At 42.1% G+C, this 16,933-nt stretch overlaps 1 protein-coding gene across 1 annotated transcript; it reads right to left on the bottom strand.

Annotated features, from left to right (window-relative positions):
- Positions 1–6,675: 6,675 nt before the first annotated feature.
- On the bottom strand, positions 6,676–16,910 carry TBL2 (transducin beta like 2). Its single transcript, XM_018557130.1, has 7 exons — positions 16,745–16,910; positions 13,510–13,637; positions 11,391–11,575; positions 11,063–11,211; positions 9,909–10,035; positions 8,682–8,834; positions 6,676–7,141 (listed from the first exon to the last, which is right to left on the bottom strand). The coding sequence occupies exons 1-7, from the start codon at positions 16,851–16,853 to the stop codon at positions 6,685–6,687; spliced, it is 1,308 nt and encodes a 435-aa protein (XP_018412632.1). The 5' UTR covers positions 16,854–16,910; the 3' UTR covers positions 6,676–6,684.
- Between the last annotated feature and the right edge of the window lie 23 nt (positions 16,911–16,933).

A 16,933-nucleotide genomic window follows, 5' to 3' on the forward strand; every position in this document is an offset into this window, starting at 1 on the left:
TCTGTTTCTTTAAAATATGACTTTGTGAAAATCTGATTATCAACCCGAAATATTTCAACATTTAACCACTTGAAGACCGGGGTCTTAACCCCCTTCCTGTCCAGGCCAGTTTAAGAGCTGAGGTACTTTGAATGACATTTATGCAGCACTGTACTGAAATGAATTTTATAACATTTTTAGGGACACATAGAGCTTTATTTTGGTGGTATTTAACCACCACTGGGCTTTTTTTTTTTTTACTATACAAAGAAAAAAGTACCAAAACGCTTGGAAAAAAAATTAGCCAATTTTTCGTAAAAAATATCAAAGACGTTGTCACGTTGAGTAAATAGACACCAAACACGTCAAGCCTTAAAATGTGTGCGCTTGAAAATCCTGAAAAACGACCTGTGACAGGGTACACGACTCTGTGTATGTCAGTGAGAGGTTGAAAAGGGCAGCTTTCCCTGGCTAGGAAAGGGTTAAGCCTGGCCCAACAGGTAAACCTCCTCTCTCTCTATTAATTAGCCTGCACCTGATAGTGACGGAGAGAGAGTGAAAGCTCAGAGTGAGATCCAGGCTGCACTGGATGGACACAGACTGGAGAGTGTCTGCATATCTGGGGAATAAGGTCTGTCAGAACAATTGTTTGTATTGGACTGTGGTTTTTGTCCATTTATACTGGAAGCTGGAATAGCCGCTCCAGTAGGACGTAGTGAGGGACACTACTGTCTAGTTAGCCTCCTAAGGTGGAGTAGGCCTTTTTATTTGTGTTACTTTTTCGTTGGATGCAATAAAGCTGCATTTATTGCCATTACTGTTTAAAGACCAGTGACTTTCCTACAGACCATACCAAAAATTGGCAATAGGTGATGCTTTTTTAGTGTTCACTGTGATTGATGGCCCTAGAATTATTGCTCGCAGTGCGACGTTCGTGGTGATATGTAGCGTGCGGCGAAAATGTTGTTTCGGAACAAAGGCACACCCGATGCTTCTTTGCATTTGTATGTGCATGTACGTGGGGGACTTTCAAAAAACTTTTTTATATGTGACTTATTTTTTTGGGATGTTTACACTTAACTTTATTGCTATTAACAGAGGGTTAACAAGCAAATATACAGTAACAGGTTCTCTTTCTGGAGACGTCAGGGGTCTGACCCCACTGCCACATATGGACCCCCAAAGAAGCTGATGAAGCACAGATCTGCTTCACCAGCTTCTTCTCTGACTACAGCAGCTGGAGAAATGACAGGCTGAAATCAGAAGTGATGTAATACACAGCACTTACGCATTCAGTGATCGGCGGGGAGCTCAGTGGATGTGTACTAATCTCCCTTGAATCTCCGTGTAGAGACCTACTGTGCCGGTCCTGGGCCCGCACAGGTGACAGCAGAGCCCGGGATAGCCGTCAGCGGTGAGGGAGAGCCCGCACACTCCCACATGCCATATAAGGGATTGGGCAACTCTATAGTTGCCCAAACACTTGTATGTTACAGCCGTCGCTGGTTGTTTAAAATGTTTACTTTGTCCTGCTCTCGCATCAGCGACCCGCTGACTAGAGTGTGCCGTGTCGTCTATCAGTTTATAAAGGATGGGTGGATAGCAAGCCATGAAAAATGTATATAGTGTTTATGATACCGATATGTACATTTTTATCATTAATATGGAGACATGACTGTGATATCGATGTAAAGAGGCGGGCCCAAATAACCTATGGCCACTTCAGAAGACAGAATCTCTCCTCTCAGCAGGTAGGGTGACACCTCTTGAAATGATTGGTCAAAGGGCTAGAGCCCGTCCTACACTCAGATCCCGATAAATTGGGGAGCTGGGATTATGAACGTGGTATTCGTCTGGGAGAGTGTATCTAAGAACATGGCGTGTACAGGTTTCTGGGGTCCTCCTTTCGTAACACATTGACAAAAATCATATCATTGATTCCTCACCTCCTCTCCAGATCATAAAATTCGTCAGTGAAGCATTTGTATACCGTCAATCGCTCAGCTACGATGAGGGCAAAATGAACCCCCATAGCAGTCCCCATAATTTGTCTATATCTCCCACTAAACAAGAAATAGTTATGTTCTAATCCAAATCTTGACACATCTAAAATGACATTTTTCCCCAGGGGATTGATAGTGGTATAAAGAGAGGGGACATCAGCCATTATGAAAAGAACAATCAGTGAGGAACATTTATCAAGCAAATTAGAAACAAGTACTCTGCAAATCAGGCCGCCTCTCGTCCATTAAAGTCTCTGCGACAGGTTTACAGTCCTGTGCTTTGGTTTTCTTGTGTAGCCAAGTGCAACGGTTTGCACAGTTCAGAGACAGATTTATTAGTAAAAAAGCAACAGATTTTCACTTCACTAAACAAGACGCACAATTAAGAAGTGGTCAGGGTTTATTCTGTCGCAGTGATACTTTAGAGCAGCTGAGGTAAGAATGTGTGACTCATGCTGTGACGTTGTAATAAGTCCATCCCACCATTTGTCTCACTGCCCCTGTTTAGCACTGCTTTGCCAAGAGAGAATTGATAAATGTCCTCCACCTTGTATTGTGGTACAATATAATGCAGGTGCATTCTAGATGTGTGTTAGAGTGGCACCTAAAAATGAATAAAAACAGTATGTCACCAGCACACCAGGGTCAAACGTCCATATGCGTCTTTATTGACGTGTTCATCTTGTCACATACAGGCAACGTTTTGGGGCCATTTAGGGTCCCTTCATCAGGCATAGTATGAAGGGAAGGAAATAGAATTCTGCGCTCCTGGAGCTAACTAAATTATAATTGATCCTAAAGCAGCTATGAAAGAAAGAGGATAAACCACCTCATTAATGGATAAAAGGTAGAAACACAGCGCTAAAGGTTGACCAACCTGTATAATTAAATAATCAGTGGTTGGATAGGTTCTTATTGTGGTGGATTGGGTGTTCTCAAGTGAGTGGTTTATGAGAAGAACTGCGTCTTCACACAGCCCTAAGGAGCGATAATTGGTAATAGAGTGTATAAAGAGGAAATAGGTGTGTGAATACGTAAGCAATCATCAATCCCCCCAAAAAACGTAAAAGTCATATAGTATGAAACAATTATAACAAAAATAAATAAATAGTGAAAAGTGATTGTAACGACCTTATATAACAGCTAGATGACAGCTAATATAAAGCTGTGCATTTAATACATCTAAAACCGCAATGTTATACAGATCGGGTGATAGAGATACATCCTAATAAATAGAAATCGATGCAATTATAGGAGAAATACTGTGGTAAAAGACAATATGTGAAAGTGGACGAATATAGTTGTAGGTCAATAGATTAGATCAGAAATCAGGACTCGTATGTTGGCAATATTGGCTTCTTAAAAAATAAGCATTAAATAGTGACAGAAACCGTAATAGATTTAGTTGCAATATCAACTTCTTACAGGGTATGAGCGATGAATGTAGCAAAAAAATATAGCCAAAAAATATATTAGAAACCAGCAAAGTGGCAATCCGCAGTCTGTAACTGTTTTACATATGTTTCTGAGTAACAGACATGAAAATAATGTCAATGAAGGTAGCAGTGGTCTAATATGCGGTGTTGTAAAAGAGAAAGGGAGACAAACTAACAAAACTTTGTAGATCCCAAACTCTTTGATTCAGCGGACCCCTTAGAAATGGGTACTCACCAGAATGTGGTGAGAAAACAGACTTTGTTGGGCCGCCTCGTGACTCCACGAGATGTTGAAAGGTGATGCGAGGAATCTGACACTGCACTGTTGCCCCTTCTGTTGTCTTGTACCAGTCTTGCCACTCTCCGTTCTGCCCTAACATTGACTAGTCGCTGACGGCCACAATTCGCACGTTCAGACCTAGATTTTCGGCTGACAGTCCAGTCTTTAAACACTTTAACAATGAGCCCCTCTTGAACATTTAACAAATTCTGCTGTTTTGCTGATACTCGCTCCATGGCTCCGAGCGCCAACAATCGTCCCACGCTCAAAGGCTGTTAAATCGCGTTGTTTAGCCGTATCTTCAGAAAAAAAATCACTTCTACTGTTGTGGTAAACAACCTGCTTCCCTATTTATAATGGTCTGGCCCTCTAGCAACTTCAGCGCCAAATTATAGCTAATTAGCCTTCAAACGTCAGGTGGTCATAATAATCTGGCCACTCAGTGTATATCCGTGTGCATTAAGCCACATGTTAGCATGCATTGCATTAAGGAAGCTTATTTCTATGAATAGGCTGCCAACACACCAGCACTATTTTTGCTGACAATGCAGCACAGCTCATAGTGATATATTACTGTGTGTCACATGAACTTTCCTTTACTGCGTTGAATTGCACTGCAAAATGAATGCCGGGTGTATGGTGTGCTACTTAGTGTTTAAAGGGGTTGAAGCAGCCTGAAGCCAGGCATACATGAACAAGTATTTTTTTTCCAAAATGATGAGATATCTGTCAACTGCTGAACTAAACACTGCTGTGATTTCCACACTTTTCAACTTTTTTTTCTTTAGCAATGTCAAAGTAAGCACGGGGAGAAGGTTGTTCAGTTTTTATTTTATTAAAGGGATGAATTAATTTTAAAAAACCCATCATTAAGCTCCAGTCAGGGAGCCTAGACTGAGATGATGTCATTAGTCTGCTGCAGCCAGCAGGCTGTACATAGTCACCTAAACATTGCAGCATAAGGTAACGCACAGCATCACATTACTGTATGCACAATTTTGTGTCTGTTGTGGTGTATTAGGTAGCCCATTTAAATGAACAGGCTGCATTCATGTGCATGTATTTAATGCACCACTGCGGACCAGGCTAGTGTGAATGGTCTCATATACAAGGACAAGACATATTTAAACTAAACCTGTGCTTTGTCCATTCAGGGGCTTTAATTCCCACCACCCCCAGCAGCAAACTTCCAGGTATGGAGAAGCGGGTGACAGTGCTGAGCCAATAACTTTGATGGTCTATAGTGCTGCATTGGTCATGATTTCATTGTTTCGGACTTAAGCTTGGTATACATAGAGTGAATTTTGTTCACTTCATGACCTGGCTAAACTTCGCTCAGAGGGTAACCCTATCTGCCGGAAAATCAAATGAGCTTGGAGGAAAATTGTCAGCCAAACAGCACCTGCAACCTATCAGATGCAGGCACTACTCAGTTAGTTTGACAGCCAGTACAGCCGACATTTAAAATACAATAGCCAGAGGGAGATTCTGCCATCCATGCTGTTCAGTGTGGATAGTGGAATCTATTTGATTTATCGTTCAGCCTGAAAGCGCAATGAAATAATCTAATAATAAATACTTAACTTTCCTGGTCATATCCATGGCAGCGCTGACAAATGGGTTCTAGTCTTCCTACCCCTAGTTGACGGGAACAAAAAGGGTTAACGTGCACTCCTCCTAGCCTATATAAGCCCCTCCACTCCTCGAGTTCCCCAGTCTTTTTTTTGTTCCTGTCCCCCTAGGGCAGGAAGTTGTTTTTATATAGTGTATATACTGTAGATGTCCTCTTCGTGGGCAGCAGCAGCAGCTGTTTCTTCAGACCAAATCTGCAGAGCTGCTACATGGGCTTCCAAATCTACGTTTATTAGACACTACAGATTGGATGTTAGAGCTGCAGTTAATGACCAGTTTGGCAGAAGTGTGTTACTTTCTCACCATCAGGTCGCTTATTAAAATATTGTTCAGCATTATATACTGTTTGTATAGGTTTTATCCCACCCTGGGTTCTGCTTGGGGAATCCCCATTTGTCAGCGCTGCCATGGATATGACCAGGAAAATTGAAATGTATTCATACTTACCGCAATTTTATTTTCCTGGTTGTATTCCATGGCAGCGCTGAGCTCCCACCCGATGGAATACTTAGCTTGGTACTCAGACTGGGGAACTCAGGAGTAGGAGGGGCTCATATAGGCTAGGAGTGCACGTTAACCCTTTTTGTTCCCGTCAACTAGGGGTAGGAAGACTATAACCCATTTGTCAGCGCTGCCATGGAATATAACCAGGAAAAGAAAATTGCGCTGAGTATGAATACATTATCAATTTTCCTTTCTCTCCTGGCAGCTGAATAGAGCAGTGGGAGAGCAAATGGGAGGTAAGCACGTTAATGTGAACCTGCATTTACCCTTCATGGGCAAAGTATAGATCAACTTTGAGGTCAGTCATGAGGCTACTGGACATACAGTGTAGATATAGATATAGATATTACACAGGGCTTGAAAAATGTTATGGTGTCTCACCAGTCAAAAATGTCACCAGTCAGCATGACCGGACTATAGCCTTGCAATTTATGTTAACATTTTGTGGGGACAGACACACTGAAAATTGTCCATAGGTGACGCTTAAAACACTTTTACCGCTCATCAGTTTAGTGTTATCAGTAATTAATGGCCCTAAAATTATTGCTCTCACTCCAACATTCACAGTTATATGTAACATGTGCGGCACAATAGACGCAATCGTTGTTTTCGTACGTAGGCGCACTCAACGTATATGTATGTATGTATGTATGTATGTATGTATGTATGTATGTATCTATCTATCTATCGCTGTATTAGTCCAGTAGACAAGACATATACATCTATACACACACACTGAAAATTGCATTGTACTCTAAATTGCATAGATTACCAAGTTCCACGGAAACCTTTTGGATTTAAATGTTTTAATCTTTTCTTTTAGTATAAAAATGTTAAAAAACAGAGTCTATCACTTTCCCTGTTTGCTCACAGCATCTAGGGCACTCTGAGCATCTTTAATTTGCTGCTGTAGCCTGTCCTTTGTGCCTTTGTTGGTGGCTTTCTTCAGCAAATCCTTCATGTCGGCAATAGCAGCTCTGTATCCAGCTGTATTATGGAATACACGTATAGCCCGATCTCCAGTGGACACCAAGAATCTATTAGTAGTGTCAAAAGAAAGGTCTGAAATAATCTCTGCATGTACTGAAAGGAATTCTTCTTCTATCTGCCCTGTCTGTCCATTGTACACTGCGATATCGGATACACTGGCAATGGCAACAACACGGCCGTCAGGAGATAATGCAATGCGGGCAGGCTCTATCCCACACCACTGCCCTGTTAACAGCAAATAGGGGTCTTGCTGCTTCTTGTACTCAACATCAGTATTCCAGAGCTTCCATGTCCCATCTTTAGATACAGTTGCCATCCTGTGAATGAATAAACCAGAGTAAACTGTAAAAATATATGCATAAACTAAAAGATAATTCTCTCTATATATCCTTTTTAAAGATAAATACAGTCTAGTGCAGGTGTGCCCACAATTTTTTGTGTTAAGATCTACTTTTTAAATGAAGAGCTACAGGAGATCTACCAACCAAAAAAAACCTCCCTCGCTCTCCCCTGGCTGTCTCTCCTTGCTCTCTCCCCTGTCTGTCTCTCCTCGCTCTCTCTTTCCTGGCTGTCTCTCCTCGCTCTCTCTTTCCTGGCTGTCTCTCCTCGCTCTCTCTTTCCTGGCTGTCTCTCCTCGCTCTCTCTTTCAAGGTGTGCCCACAATTTTTTGTGTTAAGATCTACTTTTTAAATGAAGAGCTACAGGAGATCTACCAACCAAAAAAAACCTCCCTCGCTCTCCCCTGGCTGTCTCTCCTTGCTCTCTCCCCTGTCTGTCTCTCCTCGCTCTCTCTTTCCTGGCTGTCTCTCCTCGCTCTCTCTTTCCTGGCTGTATTTTGCAACAGGCTGTGTAACTTAATATTCTTTGATGTAATACATAGCACTTCAACCACCAGTATCCACCAGAAAGGTGTCAGGGAGCTGGGCTCAGCAGACTCAGGCTAATAGGTAATCATGTGTGCACAGCTAAATAAATATACCAAAATGGAATAAAGGGGCCGCCATTCACACCCTTCCTGATCTACCAGCATCAGCTTTGAGAGCTACTGGTAGATCACGATCTACCTAATGGACACCCTTGGTCTAGTGCAACAGTTTGGACACCCCTGTTCAAATTACACATTAACACACCCCCTTCAAGAACACTGCACAGTTACTATTTAAACAGACTAAAAAAATAGAACATAAAATGTGGTGTATGTGCAAAAGTATAGACACCCTGTCAGAGGATAACAGCTCCTCAGAAATGACATTTCTTTGTAGCCAACAATGTTTCTAAGCTTGCTTCAGAATAAAATCTTAGGTTGTTCTGCATGCGTTGTGCCAGAGATCAACCCAAATATAGTCAATAATATTCAAATGTAATCTTTCAGTTATTAGTTAATCACTGGTTGAACATTTAGGTGTGTTTTGGATCACTATTTTGTTGGAACATCCAATCTCTGTGCATCTATTTAGAATCCATTCCTCCCTCTACCCACACAATTTATATTTTTTCACAAAATTCAAAGGGGGGAATTTATCATAGCAATTGCGACTGTTTGAACTCGCATATGGTTGCATGGGATATATTTGCACCAGATTTATGTTTCTAGTGTAATGTTGTTCATAAATTAGATTAAATAGACTCCAGGAAAGAAGACTCACAAACTCCAGGCAAGAAGCTTAACTGTCGCTTCTTATATAAATATATGACCACAAAGCGCGTCAAATATATCCCATGTGATGATATGCGAGTTCAAACAGTCGCAATTGTTATAGTGAATTCCCCCCAAAGAGGATAAAACAGTCACAATTGCATTTCTAAATTCCCCCCAAAGTTATTTCACATGGAAGTGCTGACTAGAAGCCTACTCACCTTCTTGAGTCATTGGAGAAAGCAAATCCACATACACCAGCAGAGTGGCCTTTCAACTCAAATGCCCGACACACTTCACGGAATTCCCCTGATTTACCAAAGCAAACCTCCCAAACCTTCACATCTGGAGTGAATCCACAGCTTGCAACAAACCTTTGAATAAAAAAAAAATACTTGTGAAGACGAAAGGAGTGACATCAGAGTGCTTAATGTTATGAAAACTCAAATGGCATCAAATATATTACCCCTACACTGCTTCAATACCTACAGACATTGCGATTATCAAGTGCTCAGTAATCACCACAAAGTAGAGTATAAACATAACTGCATTTCTCTTGGGGAACCCTTCATCGACTATTGGTTTTACTCCTCGACTCACTGTGCAATACCTTAATATATTCCTACTCTATTCAATCATTGTAGCTTATTGCACAAGTGGCTTGTTTTACTGATCTGCCTCACACCAGCCTGTAACTTGAATTATGAACATTTGGATTGCAATTTATCCATGAACTTGTTTTTGAGTGAACTTTTAAATACAGTCCTTTGCCCCGTATTAATAAGTAGAGTTTCTGTATACATTATGCAATATTCCTTCGGAATTTGTTACAATAATGTGCTACATTTGGATTGAACTAGTGTGGCTTGGCCAAGCTAAATAAAAAAACAATTATAGCCAATGTTTGACAACAGGTAACACATGCTACCGGTCTCCTTAAAATAGACCCCATTTAGGCCTCACTGCACCACCCAGCTTCAAAAAAAGAAACACCTGCAGAGAGAGGACCTGAAATACTTTGTTCTAGGTTATACAGTAGTTTGTTATTTTAGTGAATAGCCGGCAGCTGAATGGGGCCAGAAATGTGAAATTGGTTGGTAGGATGTTGGCGGACTAAGGTCCTAGCAACCAATGAACCATGAGTGGGAATCCGTCACATTCATGACAGCTTCCCAGCAAATACATGCCCCACTTTGCACTGAAGTTTCTCGGCACGCCACACCAGAGTTGGTATTAATTACTTCCAGTTTCCTAATCTGTAAACTGGTGGCAATTCTTATTGCAGCCATATCGACAGGTTCTTAAAGAGGCAGTAATGGGAACTACCTGAATCTGTAACACATGTCAGAACTGCATTGTGCAAATTAATTAGGCTCAGGTTGTTTTAAAGGGACTCTACGGCCAGAGAAGTGTTGTACATGCTTTATTGAATTTCCCAGTGTTCTTACCTCCCACACGGGGAAACTGTGGCATATGCATTTGCAACCTGGTTGGTATTGATGGAAGCCAGCACCTCTCCCTTCAGATCCCAAATCAAAATGCTGGTGTCATTTGAGGCGGTCATGATAAACTTTCCTGTAGAAAAGCCAGAAGGGACAAATGTTATTTCATTATTGTGATTTAAGGAATGCAAAAATCCAGATTTCAGGGAATGTTTCATAGTTGGGAAGCTCAATCAGAACAATCAGAATGTGATTTTATTTTTTCAATTTAGAACCATTAAAACAAAACCCCTCTATTGTTGTTAGCAAAAATACAAGTATATGGCAATTGTAACAGTGAACTTCTCTTAGTTAAATTTTGGTCTATTATATGTTGAAAGTGTTTTTATATACTTGTTCGATAAATGCAAACACCATTTCCCCCCAAAAAGACTGTCCTGGATATGGCGCCAGTGACAGCAGCAGCATCCGATGGCTCCAAACAGTAGAGAACATGCTGCGGAAGTGAGGTGAGCAGCCGCGCCTGGATATGACGTCACGCGCCCCCAGCCGAGGCTTGGAGTGCATAGGCGACCCAGCCTGCCGCCTGCGTTCCACCAGCCACCCAGCATGCCAGAACTGCCGCTTACAGGCCACGCCACCATTTCCTGCATCAAGAGGGTACCAAAGGACAGGGCATATTCGCCAGGGGGCTTCAGGAGTCATTCCCCTGGGGGAGAGAGAAACAAGGTCCTGGAAATACAAAGTAAAAGGCCCTCAGCATCACAGCAAGGCTAAGTCCTAAAAGCAGAGCTGCACAGAGGGGGCCTCAAGGCCAGCTGGTCAGAAGAAAAGAGCAAATGTGATGTGGTCCTGGACGGTAGGAAGCACAACCTAAACCGAGGGACGAGGGGGTGGGAGTGGTTTTTCTGATATTGTGTTTCCTGTGGAAGGAGGAGCCAATTATCTTTCGGGTTGCTGTCCTGGAAGATGATTGGGGAAAAAATTGCATATTAAAATTGTATGCAGTCTGCTATTTAGCCAGCAGGTGGGGCTCTAGTCTCCTTCCACATTATTAGAGTGATTACTTTTTAGCTGTGCTAACAGAGTGTGTAATAAATTATGTATTTACGGCCATCCATTATAAACTGGAATGTATATTTTGTATGTATTATTTATACCTGTTTCTGCTATTCCAATATTAATGATTGAAGCTTTGTGTCTCTTTGGGAAGTCATCATGAGCTGCAGAAAAGATGAAGGCATCCTCTTTCTTGGTCATTTTAAACACCCTGATTGTATCTCCATTAGCCAGCCAAACTATAAAAGTTCTGAAAAAAAAGTAATGAATATTGGTAAGCAACCCATAAGAATATTGTATTTCAGCATTCAGCAGCCTCCAGTTAGCAGACCGTTTCATTTTGTCTAAATACTGCCAGAATTTGCAGAATCATGCCTTCTAATGAATCTGTACTATTTTTTTTTTTTAATCTACAGAAAACAGCATTACCGGCAGCCGGGACTGAAGCGGCCATGAGTGGCATGGTCAAGATCCACATTGGCTCTCATGCAGCGGTGCTCTTTCTCAATGAAGTCTTTGGTGCTCCATATTCTGACAGTCCTGTCATCAGAACATGAAGCCAAGTATTTTCCATTGCTGCTGAAATCCAAGCAGGTTATATTCCCACTGTGAGCCTGTGGGAGGAAAGACAGACATCAACAATTTAAATATTGATAGATCCAATCTTGATAAGAATAGATTTAAGTGTGGATACACTACTAGACACTCAAGCTTTAATACATAGTTACATAGTATTTGAGGTTGATAAAAGACATAAGTCCATCAAGGGTGTGTGTGTGTGGTGTGGTGTAGGTCCATGATTGTTCTCATTCTTAAGAGTACCTGTACCCTTGTACATTACGGTCTCAGGAAATCGTCCAAAAGCCTCTTGAATGATTCCAGATTAATTGCAGAAATTACCGCTTGAGGCAGTGAGTTCCAGACCCTAACCGCGCTAACTGAGAAGAACCCCATTCGCCCCTTGTGTTCGAATTTTTTTTCTACCAGTTTTAGGTGGTGTCCTCTAGTCTTTGTTACAGAATTAATCTCAAAGAGTTTCTTGCTAATGTTGCTATGACTATGGAACATTTTGTACATGAAAATATGTTTGGGGTACAGATAGTGAAATGCACTAGACTGTAAAATACAGTAACCTAGAAACCTAAAACAAGCTGAGGACATTCAATTCTGAAGGCAAATCCAATGCTGTGTAAATATTTTCTAAAGCAGGGCTAACCGGTTATATTTTGAACACTTGTTAGTTAAAACACTAAAAACCTTTCAAACAAATGATTCACATTCAATACATTGACTGGTCAGTAAGGGGTTCAATCTCTTGCTATTCAACTGTTTGTTATACAAAATATCAAATAAATAAAATTTCTTCCTAAAATTAGGCCAAAATGTATTCTGCTAAATATTTTTGGTTAAAAAAAAAAATCCCAATAAGTGTATACTAAGTGGTTTGTGTGAATTGGTACCAATTATAAGTCTTTTGAAAACATGGTTTTTATCCATATGGTGTCGAACAACAAAAATCGGTATTGCTCAGGGTAACGGATTGGTTTAGGAATGATATGGCCGGTATATTTTTTTTCAAACCTTGGTGTGTCTGCTACATAAAATTTTATAATTTGAGGAAGCTGAACCCCCCCCCAGGAAAAAAAAAATTATCTACGGCCCTGCAGTAGAGAAGTATTGGATGTCAGTAAACAAGCCGACTGCCAGAACAGCTTTCTTCCAATAGGATCTCTACTTGCACTCAGAAGAATAAATGGCTATGCACAGAAAAATTCCAACCCGGCCAATAGAAATACTACAAACCAGATACTTTATAAAGAAATAACAGGTTTGAGCTGGTGCACATGATCTACAGTGCATACCCTGAATGATTACTCATGATAAAAGACAGTTGACATGTTAATATGCATGAGCTGATTTACACTAATTGTATGTATTTGCCTACAAATGATAGAAGCTGTGCCATTCAGAAATGCACGGGTACGACATACACAGCTTGACAATTGTCCAATTCCACATAACAACTTGACAAAGTTCTTCTAATGCCTATGTGTGAACCTTAAAAGGTTGAGTGTACTGTAATTGAAAGTTCACTTTACCACCGTGCATAAGTCTTCTGACCTAAAGTAAATCCCCCCAACACCATCTCCCCCCAGTAGCTTACTCATCTGAGTAGGACAGCAAAGTCTGCCCCAGTGTTTACATCATCTGGCCAAACTGTTATTCAGTATTGAACCCTTATAGACTTGCATAGGGCTGTCTCCAGCCTTGGGTGACAGCCCTTTACAAGTCTACGAGGGCTCATTGCGCAGGGCCAGCAAATAGTGAACAGATTATTGCAGCTGTCCTCCTCAAGTGAATAAGGGGGGGGGGGCACAGCATGCACAGAATGTAAATATTACAGTAGGCCATGGCATGGGGATAAATATACAGCAGGGGATGGGGGGTTTTGGGGTAAAAGCGCAATTATCCTTTAATAAATTATTTTCTCAACAAGAGGAGAGCGAAGTAAATTAAGCATTAAATGCAGGCCAATTACTAAGAATACCTTAAGTGCAGATGCAAGGAGATGGTGGCTGAAGGTGTGTTGCCGAGTCCTTTCTTTACGTGGTTTTTGCTGTTTCAGCTTCTTGGATTGCTGCTTCTCTGGAACGGCTTGTCCATTTGCTTTGTGATCTGAAAAGTAAAAGAATACAACAGTAAGTACAAATAAAGCATATTAGCATGTCCACTCACACGAGGAAGTCCCATTAAGGTAATGACTCGCCGCCCGAATTTACACTTCAGCTTTGGGCCAATAGATTTTTCAAGAAGATTATCATTGCTTATGTTACCGAAGTGATTGATTTTCTTAGGGGCTACAAACAAGCTAGTCTTTGGATGGTGTTAACTTTGTTTTCTAGGCATTATGGTTTTAAAACAACCACTGCTCTATAAATTGTTTTCTGTGACTTGTCTTATTTATCACAAAACATGATGTTCCTGAATATTTATAAACTAAAAACTAAATAAGGTCATTTTGTAAATGTTATGCTTACTTTTTCTATACAGCACTAAAAACAAAGTAAAACAAAAAACACATTTGTATACAAAACAAAGACAGCTGGTGGAGAGGAGAAAGGGAGGAATGAGATTATTTTTGAATGAACATAGTGCCAGCCAATTACACAGGGCTACACAGAACCATACACATCAGTCTTAGTGCCCCTACCATGCTAGCACATTAGAGCTTATTTGGGAGAATGCCAAATAACCCCAAAAAATAATGAAATGTCAGGATACAATCACTGAACAAGCTTGTGATCTGCAGTTATCAGGACCGTAACGTAATAGCAGTTTACAAGGTTACACTGACTGATGGCTGTAACAAGCTGTTATATGATTTGCTAATACAGGAACTACTCTGACAACCTGCTACTTGCATATCAGGACTTTGGTGGTCAACATGACAGCCAGCCCTGGTGGAAGGGTGTACACAATGGGAGACCTGTCTCCTTAGGTCTTAAATCATACCTCCAGAATGTGCTGTCCATCAACCCCCACCCCCCCTTATTAAGTAGATTTTTTCAGCTGTCTTCTGTGTGATGAACTTCCTCTGACATCCAAAAAAGGCCACATTGGACAGTGTGGGGGAAATTGAAAACTGGGAGCACAGAGACTCTGGAGCAGTTGTCCATGGCAACCAATCAGCTTCTATCTTTCATTTGCAAAGGTTAACAGAACAAACTAAAGAGAGAACCTGATTGGTTACTATTGACAATTGCTCCAGTTTCTGTCTGCTCCAGTTTTGATAAACTCCCTTCTATGTATCCTGGCCCACTGCAGTTACTCCTGGACGAATAACAAAACAGACATCAGGTAGACTGTGTTCTCTGTATTGGGGCTCGTTCACACTATGCACCCTGATCAGTATTGGTCAACACAGACTTCATGCATGGACACTTAGAAAACAACTGTTCTCCATGTGCGGTGGTGTGCGTTTGCATAAAAATGCAGAATGTCACCACACTGCGCCCAATGTGCTGCTGGAAGTAAACATAAGAGAAGGCTCCAAACTGGAGTGTCACATGACCTCAGCTAATACGGTCAGTTACAGGGGGCTTTAATTTACCTAACCGGAGATGGGATTTTAGTATAGAGTGGGGGTGAATAAATGGCGGACCGTGGGTCAGACACACACTAAGTGGTGGTTCTGTCCAGATCGTGCCCCTGCGCTGGTTTATGCCTGACTGAAAGTGGAGAAAAAGTTCTTCCATCCTTCTGTAATGCTGGGGGCAGCCGCACAATTGACGTAATTGGTTACTAGGAACACTGGCGGTCCTAGCAACCAATGACTGCAGAGGAGGGGGGACACCTGCTCTGCCTGAACTGGCTGATGGTGGATGTGCTGGCCAGAGGATGGTGCATCCACTGGCAGCAATAACCCAGCACAGGTCTGCATTCACAGTGACACATTTACCCCGACCCCAGCATTATAAAGCCTAAGGGGGACTCCCATGCCAAAAACATGACGTGGAGTTGCCACAGGATATGTAGGGACAATGTAGTAGCCCCCATCAAAATGCCCCCTTACATTGATACAAAACACAAAAATTCCCCAGCCTCAACCTGCCAGCCAGCCTGCAACCAAACAAGTAGCCCTGTCAACAGTATGCGTTAAAATCAGAGGTTTTAGTTGCACAAACTTTTGGCCAAAAATATGTAGAAGCCACACTGCCGCGCCAAGGCACCTCTGCAAAGTGTGGTCCTAACTCTATGTATCCGAGTCTCCAAGTGTGAGCATATTAATGAAGTTGATAAATTACATGCAGGTGTACCTGGAGGTAGCCAACTCCTCCTGATAAGGTGCAGGGACGCACTGGAGGCCCAGCAACCAAAAATGCACGCTGGGACTCCAGTGCGTCCCCCTAACCCAAAATAGTAAAACTAGAAAAAAATGGTACATGCATGCATCTATAACCGGCCTTTATAGCAGGGCGCACATTGGGAAGGCTTACAACAATACAAAACACGCACTGGAGTCCCAGCGTGCATTTTTGGTTGCTGGGCCTCCAGTGCGTCCCTGCACCTTATTAGGAGGAGTTGGCTACCTCCAGGTACACCTGCATGTAATTTATCAACTTCATTAATATGCTCACACTTGGAGACACTTTCTAGTTTGCCCCCTTACATTGGTTACTAACGTAAGGGGGCATTTTGGTGGGGACAATTAACGGAAAGGGGCGCTCTGATGAGGACACCTAATGTAGGAAGCACTCTGATAGAACACAAACGATGAGTTCCCCCATCAGAGTGCCCTCTTACATTAATTATGAAATGAAGGGGGCGCTCCGACAGGGAACGCCAACGTGGAATGCCAACATAAGGGGACGCTCCGACGGGGAACGCCAACATAAGGGGGCGCTCCGACGGGGAACGCCAACGTAAGGGGGTATGGAAGGGAAATGGGATCCAGACTTCTGCTCAAACTAAATTTGACTCATCGGACCACCATGAACTTTAATTCAGTGCCCTGGTCCCTGGTATAGGGAACATGCCAGGGTCTGCCTTGATACAAACCCTGAGTTGATGACATATAGTTCACCAACATAACCCACTGACTCTTTTTCCTAAATAAAGTACTTTTCACCTTTTCTTCATTCAATACAACCGATTTCACCACTTCCATTCTACATGAATGAACCAGCCCATAGACAGCCCTCACACACTGCAGACTGGAAGTGACCGTACTGTATTCATTCACCTACTATGACAGTGCTTATCTCCAAGTACATTCCACTTACCGCTCGGCTCCGGCTCACTGACATCTTTCTCCTTCCTGCTCCACACTGCCAGCAGCAGGATGATTCCTCCGAGCACTACAGACACAGCCAGCAGCGCCACCACCTCCATGTCTGTCCCTCACTCAGCCACGTCAGACCGAACGGGAGCGCGCACGGGGGCGCTGTTTTTTTTCTTCCAACAAATCTTTA

This window comes from Nanorana parkeri, unplaced genomic scaffold, assembly GCF_000935625.1.
Source record: "Nanorana parkeri isolate BGI_ZX_2015 unplaced genomic scaffold, ASM93562v1 scaffold269, whole genome shotgun sequence".
In the NCBI taxonomy this organism is placed as follows: Eukaryota; Metazoa; Chordata; class Amphibia; order Anura; family Dicroglossidae; genus Nanorana; species Nanorana parkeri.

What these genes read in the sequence shown, in the direction of transcription:
- TBL2 (XM_018557130.1), bottom strand. Translation starts at nt 16,853, where the DNA reads ATGGAGGTGGTGGCGCTGCTGGCTGTGTCTGTAGTGCTCGGAGGAATC. An exon ending in CAGTGAGCCGGAGCCGAGCG is followed by an intron (nt 13,638 to 16,744) that starts GTAAGTGGAATG and finishes TTTACTTTTCAG; the next exon opens with ATCACAAAGCAAATGGACAA. An exon ending in TCCTTGCATCTGCACTTAAG is followed by an intron (nt 11,576 to 13,509) that starts GTATTCTTAGTA and finishes TTCCTCCCACAG; the next exon opens with GCTCACAGTGGGAATATAAC.